The following is a 7,668-nucleotide window of genomic DNA, read 5'->3' on the forward strand; positions in this document are numbered from 1 at the left end:
CAACGGATCGCGACCCTCAGTGTCGCTCCCGTACCGGACCGGGACCGGCAACGGGATCGCAACCCTCGGGTTGCCCCCGCGCCTCGCTCAGCCAGTGAGCGGGAACCGGTCTGTATGTGGGATCCGAACCCTCGGGCGGGAGCGCCACCGCGCTTCCCAAGCGGCGCACTACAGCAGTGCGCCACCGGGCCGGCCCTAGATCAGTTTTCTAAAAAACATACAGCGATTAAGTGGTTGAGCTATGATTCAAGCACATGCTGTTTCCAAAGCCCATGTTCTTGACCTCAAACCTCATACACCATTCATGCACTTACTAAATTTTTATTGAGCTCCTACTATGTGTTGGGCATGGCAAGAATCATGGTAAAAAAACAAACAAACAAAAAGGCATAGTCCTTGTCTTCCTGGAGATTAAACTCTAGATAATGACAAAATCACATAAGTGAATATTTAATTACAAATTGTGATACTTTTTCTGGGAAGGAAATGACAAGATGTTAAAAGGAGGATAACATGAGGGGACCATCTCTAGACAGAGTGAACATGGAGGCTTATCTGAGGAAATTCAAGTTGAGTTCAGCCCTGAAGGATGAGTGGGAGTTGGGCACATCGAAGAGGGAACAGTGTTTCAGACAGAACAGCACGTGCAAAGGCTCTGAGGTGGAAGGTAGAATGGCATGTTCAAGAAATAATTTTTGATAATTTCTCTATGGTGGTTTTTATATGTCAGGTACCATTTAATCCCATGAGCTAAATCCCCATTTGGCAGATACAAAAACTGAAGAACAGAGAGGTTAATTATCTTGCCCAAGGTCACACAGCTAGTAAGATTGGGTTTTCTCTCACTCTACCCAATACCTTCAGTCCCTCTGTTAGAGTGCCCACCGTCATGCTCCCATACTCCTCTTTTCCCCCCAGATGTGAACATGGAGGCTCCAGACGAGAAATCCATCATCACCTATGTGGTCTCTTTCTACCACTATTTCTCCAAGATGAAAGCTCTGGCTGTGGAGGGGAAGCGGATTGGGAAGGTATGAAAGGCCAAGGAACAGGGCGGGCAGGAGCCTGGGAACCACCTGCAGGCCTATGTGGGATGAGGTGGATCCCACCATCCTTTGCTGGGTCAGGTCCTGGATCAGGTGTTGGAGGTGAGAAAGATCATAGAGCGCTATGAGGAGCTGGCGGCTGAGCTGCTGGCCTGGATCCACCGCACCGTGGGCCTCATCAGCAACCAGAAGTTTGCCAACTCACTGAGTGGGGTGCAGCAGCAGCTTCAGGCTTTCACAGCCTATTGCACGCTGGAGAAGCCCGTCAAGTGAGCCCAGGTCAGGGGAGAGGGTGGTAGGCGATGGCATGGAGGCAGGGCTCCTGAGCTCATGCCTTCTTCAGGTTTCAGGAGAAGGGGAACCTGGAGGTGCTGCTCTTCAGCATCCAGAGCAAACTGCGTGCCTGCAACCGTCGCCTCTTTGTGCCTCGGGAGGGCTGTGGCATCTGGGATATTGACAAGGTGAGGCTGGAGATGTGGGGGAGAGACTGGGTGGCTCTGTGGAGTTGTGTAGGTTGTACACTGCTCAAGGGAGCCGTTTACATTGTAGACATCATGGACTGGGTATACATTCTGACAGTTTTCCAGAAGTACAATGTCATAAGGAAGCAACATTTTTTTCCAGTTTGCAGAAAGGTGCCATAAATGCTATGAGTGGCCCCAGAGAAGCAAGGCCATTAAACTGTAGGGAGTTGTTGGAATCTGACTGCTTCCTCCTTTCTCCCCCAGGCATGGGGCCAGCTGGAGAAGGCAGAGCATGAGCGGGAGGCTGCCCTACGGGCTGAGTTGATCCGGCAAGAGAAGCTGGAACTACTGGCCCAGAGGTTTGACCACAAGGTGGCTATGAGGGAGAGCTGGCTGAATGAGAACCAGCGCCTGGTATCTCAGGTACAAGGTGTAGGGCTTGGCTCCGGGGCAAAGGGATGGAGGTGGGGCTAATGGCCCTGGGACCAGAGAGGAAGACTTGATCTCCCAAGCAACAGAGAAGGGTCGGATTATTCTCCTGGGTGATAAATGAGGGTGAGAAGGGAGAATTAGTCTAAGTGATTGGTGGGTGAGGGGAGTGGGCCTGAACTCCATGGTAACAGGAGAGTGAGCTGGTCTCTCGGGTAACTAGAGAAGGCAGAATTAATCTCTTCAGAAATAGGAAGAGTGTTTAAGTAGACTCTTAAGTGACAAGGGAGGTTGTATCTGGTGTTCAGGGTAACTCAGGAGGATAGAATTGGTCTCCTAAGTAACAGAATAGGGTAGACCTGGTCCCCAGTCTCCAGGGCAATAGAAGGATGGTGCTTGTTTTCTGGATAACAAGTCTAGAGTTAAAGATGTAACAGAGGAGCGTGATCTCCAGGGTCACAGGAGAGTGTGGGACTGATCTCCAGGGTAACAGGGGAGAGTGGGACTGGCCTCCAGGATAACAGGAGAGGGTGGGACTGGTTTCCAGGGTAACGAGAGGTTGAGACTGATCTCCAGGGTAACAGGAGAGTGTGGGACTGATCTCCAGGGTAACAGGGGAGAGTGGGACTGGTCTTCAGGGTAACAGCAAAGGATGGGACTCGTCTCCAGGGTAACGGGAGAGGATGGGACTGATCTCCAGGGTAATAGAGGAGAGTGGGACTGGTCTCCAGGGTATCAGCAGAGGATGGGACTGGTGTCCAGGGTAACAGGGGAGGGTGGGACTAGTCTCCGGGGTAACTAGAGAAGATGAGGCTGGTCTCCTAGGTAATGGGGGGTAGTTTCCAGGGTTACACAGGGTCAAGGTAACAGATGAGCTGCTGAGGCGGTGTGGGTGAGTGTCTGTGGCCTGCACTGTCCCAGGACAACTTTGGGTATGAGCTGCCAGCAGTGGAGGCAGCCATGAAGAAGCACGAAGCAATTGAGGCAGACATTGCAGCCTATGAGGAGCGGGTGCAGGGTGTGGCAGAGCTGGCCCAGGCATTGGCAGCTGAAGGCTACTATGATACCCGGCGGGTGGCAGCCCAGCGTGACAGCGTCCTGCGCCAGTGGGCCCTGCTGACTGGGCTGGTGGGTGCCCGGCGGACACGACTCGAGCAGAACCTGGCCCTGCAGAAGGTCTTCCAGGAGATGGTGTACATGGTGGACTGGATGGAGGAGATGCAGGTGGGGGCCAGAGCAGGGCCTGGGATGAGGGTAGTGTGCTGGGAGAGGGGGAGGGATGTAGACACTGACAGAGTTAACAGAGAGGTGGAGAGAGGGAGAGAGAAGGAGAGAGACAGAAAGAGATCAAAGAAAGCCAGGGAGACAAGAAAGAGAGAGAGAGAGGGAAAGATACAGAAGTAGAAAAGAGAGGCAGGGGCCGGCCCGGTGGGGCACTGGATAGTGCGCCGCTTGGGAAGCGCGGTGGCGCTCCCGCCCGAGGGTTCGGATCCCACATACAGACCGGTTCCCGCTTGCTGGCTGAGCGAGGCGCGGGAGCAACACCGAGGGTTGCGATCCTGTTGCCGGTCCCCGGTCCGGTACGGGGGCAACACTGAGGGTTGCGATCCGTTGCCGGACACGGAAAAAGACAGAAGACAAAAGAAAAAAAAAATAAAGAAAAGAGAGGCAGAAGAAGGAAGACAAAGAATAAGAGATAGAGACAGATGGAGAAACAGAGAAAAAGACACAGGGATATAGAGACAGAGAGAGCCAGGACAGAGACAGAGAGATTAAGCCAGAGGAAGATTTGAGAGAGAGAGAGAGAAAGAGACAGAGCTAGAGAGGTAGACAGGGAATTGGCAGTGGAAATCTATATGGCTACAGAGAAAGACACACGGGAAGAATCAACTTGAGGAAGAGAGCAACCTACCATAGATAGATACAGAGATGAAGACAAGAAAGATGGAAGCAGAGAGAGAAATTCAGACACAGAGAGAAAAAGATAGGCTAGAGATGCAGACACGGAGAGAGAGGCAGGAAGAGATGGCAACAGCGAGGTGTGGACAAGAAAGAGATGGAGGCAGAGAGAGGGACACAACATGACAGAGACGGAGCCCAGAAATGTGGAGACGTTGAGAGATGGAAACATTCAGAGAGGAACAGAGACAGAGAGAGGATGACAGAGACAGGGAGACCAAGAAGACCAAGACAGATCAGAGTTCAGAGCATTGGTTTAGAGCAGCAGAGGGCTGGCCTAGGTGACGGGGGAGAGGTGAGTGGCCCAAGGGCCAGTGCCAGAGGTGTGCTCAATGCCAACTCCCTCGTAGGCTCAGCTGCTGTCCCGGGAGTGTGGGCAGCACCTGGTGGAGGCAGACGACCTGTTGCAGAAGCATGCACTGCTGGAGGGAGACATCGCGGCCCAGAGCGAGAGGGTGGAGGGACTCAACGCTGCTGCCCTGCGTTTTTCCCAGCTGCAGGGTGAGTCTGGGGGAAGGGGATGGAGGTGGAGAATCTCGGGGCTGGTGATAATAGAGGCAAGAATGGCTCCTGAGAGACAGAACGAAGGAGTGAGCTCCCTGTCTTTGGAGGCATCTAAGCAGAGCCTAGGATCACATTCCATCGGGGAAATAAAGGGAGGCATTAGTGACTTGAGTGGGGAAGTTGGGCCATTTGATTTCTTCCTGCTTTGAGATTCCGCAGTAACAGCTTACATTTATTGAGCATTTGTTATGTGCTCATCCTTCACAGCCCTATCTCAGTGATTACCATTAAAAAAAAATTGTGTAAAGTAATGTATAGTCAGGGCCTGTTCAGCAGCAAGTGAGAGAAATTCAGTTCAATTGGTTTAAGGAGAAAAGAGGTACTGGCTCATATAACTAAAGTGTCGGGAAGGGGTGGATTTAATTTCAGGCATGGCTGGATCCAGGGATGGTTCAATGATACTTTAAGACTCCATCTCTCATCTCTATGTCACTGTTGGCAATGTCTCCCCTTGTGATGTAAATCTGGGATCAATCAGTCCCCATGTTTACATCCCAGCAGCCTAGCAGACCCAGCAGGAGACAGGCCCCTTTCTCCCAATACTTCTGACAAAAGATCCAAGAACAGCTCTCATTGGCCCACTGTGGGTTCCATTCTTACTGCTCAGCCCATCATTGTGGCCGCCAGGGCATGCAGTGATCTAATGGGCCATGTCAATGTGACAGCTCACCGTAGGGCCTCCAAAAACATAGACTGAGAAGGAGGAGGGAGGAAAGCCCTTAGCAGAAGCAGGGGCAGGGGCGCCGACAGCCGAAACCGAGACGGGCTCCAATAAGGTTCCGATTTGACTGATATCAGTGCCTTTCAGCCAAAGACCACCAGGAATCACTCTGTAGTCAAAGCAGGTTGGGTTTGGGGCCGGCCCAGTGGCGCACTGCGCTAGTGCGCCGCTTGCTGATATCAGTGCCTTTCAGCCAAAGACCACCAGGAATCACTCTGTAGTCAAAGCAGGTTGGATTTGTTGGCCTTTTGCACATACAATGGGGAACCGCAGGGCGTCTCAGTAACAGACTATTTCGAGGGGCTCGTTATAGGCTTTGGACTTGTGTTAGGTGATTTGGAGGATGGTTCAAGGTAGTGTGTTTTGCTGTGGATTGGATGCTGTCAAGGCATGGGAGTAATTAGATGATTGAGCATCTTAATTTCTATTTAGGTGGTGAGAGAGGAACACAGGGAGGCTGTTGCCGTGACTGCAGCTGTCATTCCCCATAGCCGGGTGAGGGGGATGTGCAGTCATTTTTGTGGTTTGCACAGTGACCTTGTTTGTGTGTGTGCTCAGGTATGGTTAAGGAGTGGGCTTGGTTTTGTCCTAATCAATCACGGTCACAGAGTGGCCTTGGCTGATGTTGGTGAGATTGTTTGTGTTCATCAGAATACCACGGCTAGCCGTGAGTGCTGACAGCAGTCAGGGCTGCTTTTTTCTCTCTCACTGATGAGGAAACTGAGGCCCAGGCCACAGAGCTGAGAAGAGGGTTTTAAGGCTGGTTTGTGTCTCTCTATTTAGATGTCTCCCTCCTTTATCCAGAGACACAGCCCTTTGGAGTCCTGGAGCATTGTTAGAAAAGGAAGAGCCTGCCTGACTTACAGGATGGAAGAGGAGTTTCTCACCCTCATGGGGCTGGGTCACATCTTAAGGAGACACTGAGGTCTCCTTCCAAGCCCCAGTGTGAACATCCTGATCTTGGCTCAGCCCCCTCTCATCCACATCCCAGCTCCAGGGGAGGTTGTTGGTTGGGACCCTCTCCTTTGTCTTAGGGATGTTTTTCTCAGGAGGCTCCCTCTGTCCCCTCCTTGTGGGATCTTGGCTCCTGGTGATGACCAGCAGCACCAGGAATGCAGCAAAGGGGCTAAGATGGGGTGTGCGTTGTCATGGTGATGAGAGGAAGAGCTGCCTTAGTGGTCCAGAGTGTTATCTCCTGACCCGCCACTTCTTAACTGATCCTAGGGCAATCCTTCCCTTCTCTGAGCCTCTGTTTCTTCATCTGTAAAATGGGCCTAATAAGGATACTGGCCTCATAGGATGGTTGTGAGGATTAAATGACATTGTCAGAGTAAGGGCTGGATACTTGGGAGCTGCTGTTATAAATGTTATTCAGTTGGATGCCCTGACATTTGAGTCGTCATCAGCAAATGTCCAGACTTACAGAAATCTTACATTGCACCTAGGGCATGGTCTATCACACTTTTTTGATCCAGTAAGAAATACACTTTACTTATGACCTAGAGTTCACATGCACACACACACACTGACACAAAGGTTTTGCAAAACAATACTTCCCCCTCCCTCATGTGTTGCATTCTGATATTTTCTGTTCATTCTATTCCACTAAAGAAGTGCTGGTTGTGACCCATTAAATTAGTTTCAAAGTTCTCTAGTCACAAACTAGAGATCCAGGAGGAAGGTGAAATATTTGAGAAAAAAAGGGAGTTCAGGACATCGCTGAAATTAATAGATAAGACAACAGAGGATGAGGGAGGGAATTCAGAAACGTAGCTTAAGAGCAGAGAAGTTTCATCTGGCCCAGTTCTGATCGGAAACACAATTTGCACTCAAATATACAGGATCAAATATACGGACTCAGAGATGCTCTGACTCTATCCATCATTTGGTCAATAACTCACCATATTCACTAGGCTACAGCTCTGGGCTCCACCCTGTGCTGGGCAGTGGTGGGGGATACTGTGTGACTGGGACAGCCCCAGCTCCTGCCCTCATGGAGCTCCCAGACCAGTGATGGAGACAGAACAGGCAATGACAGTGCAGAGTAGTCAGGGGTGGGACGGGGAAAGCAGAGAAGCCTGACAGGGCCCACAGGAGACACCTGCTACAGCCTTCGGGTGTCAGGCAAGGCTGCCTGGAGGAGGGGACTTGTGACCTGGCACCTGAGGAAATCAAGCCAAGAACAGGGTAGGTAGCCCACCCGTACCGCCCTCTCTCGGGCGCCTCCTGGCCCGTACCCAACCTAGCATCCTCCCCTTCTCCTGGCCCAGGCTACCAGCCCTGCGATCCACAGGTCATCTGCAACCGCGTAAACCACGTGCACGGCTGTCTGGCTGAGCTGCAGGAGCAGGCGGCGCGGCGACGCGCAGAGCTGGAGGCCTCGCGGAGCCTGTGGGCGCTGCTGCAGGAACTGGAGGAGGCCGAGAGCTGGGCGCGCGACAAGGAGCGACTCTTGGAGGCCGCGGGCGGCGGCGGCGGCGCGGCG

The 7,668-nt window shown here is 52.1% G+C and overlaps 1 protein-coding gene across 1 annotated transcript in view; it reads left to right on the forward strand.

The window, feature by feature from the left end:
• Positions 1 to 7,668, forward strand: part of LOC103598611 (spectrin beta chain, non-erythrocytic 4-like) — a 94,314-nt gene that overhangs the window by 32,290 nt on the left and 54,356 nt on the right. Inside the window, 7 exon segments of the mRNA XM_008582647.1 lie at positions 919 to 1,031; positions 1,128 to 1,315; positions 1,390 to 1,507; positions 1,775 to 1,933; positions 2,861 to 3,163; positions 4,249 to 4,399; positions 7,454 to 7,668. The exon segment at positions 7,454 to 7,668 is cut by the window's right edge and continues 5 nt beyond it. Coding sequence (XP_008580869.1) covers positions 919 to 1,031; positions 1,128 to 1,315; positions 1,390 to 1,507; positions 1,775 to 1,933; positions 2,861 to 3,163; positions 4,249 to 4,399; positions 7,454 to 7,668 — 1,247 coding nt within the window.

The sequence above is a fragment of the Galeopterus variegatus genome, unplaced genomic scaffold (genome assembly GCF_000696425.1).
Source record: "Galeopterus variegatus unplaced genomic scaffold, G_variegatus-3.0.2 Scaffold93, whole genome shotgun sequence".
Classification (NCBI taxonomy): Eukaryota; Metazoa; Chordata; class Mammalia; order Dermoptera; family Cynocephalidae; genus Galeopterus; species Galeopterus variegatus.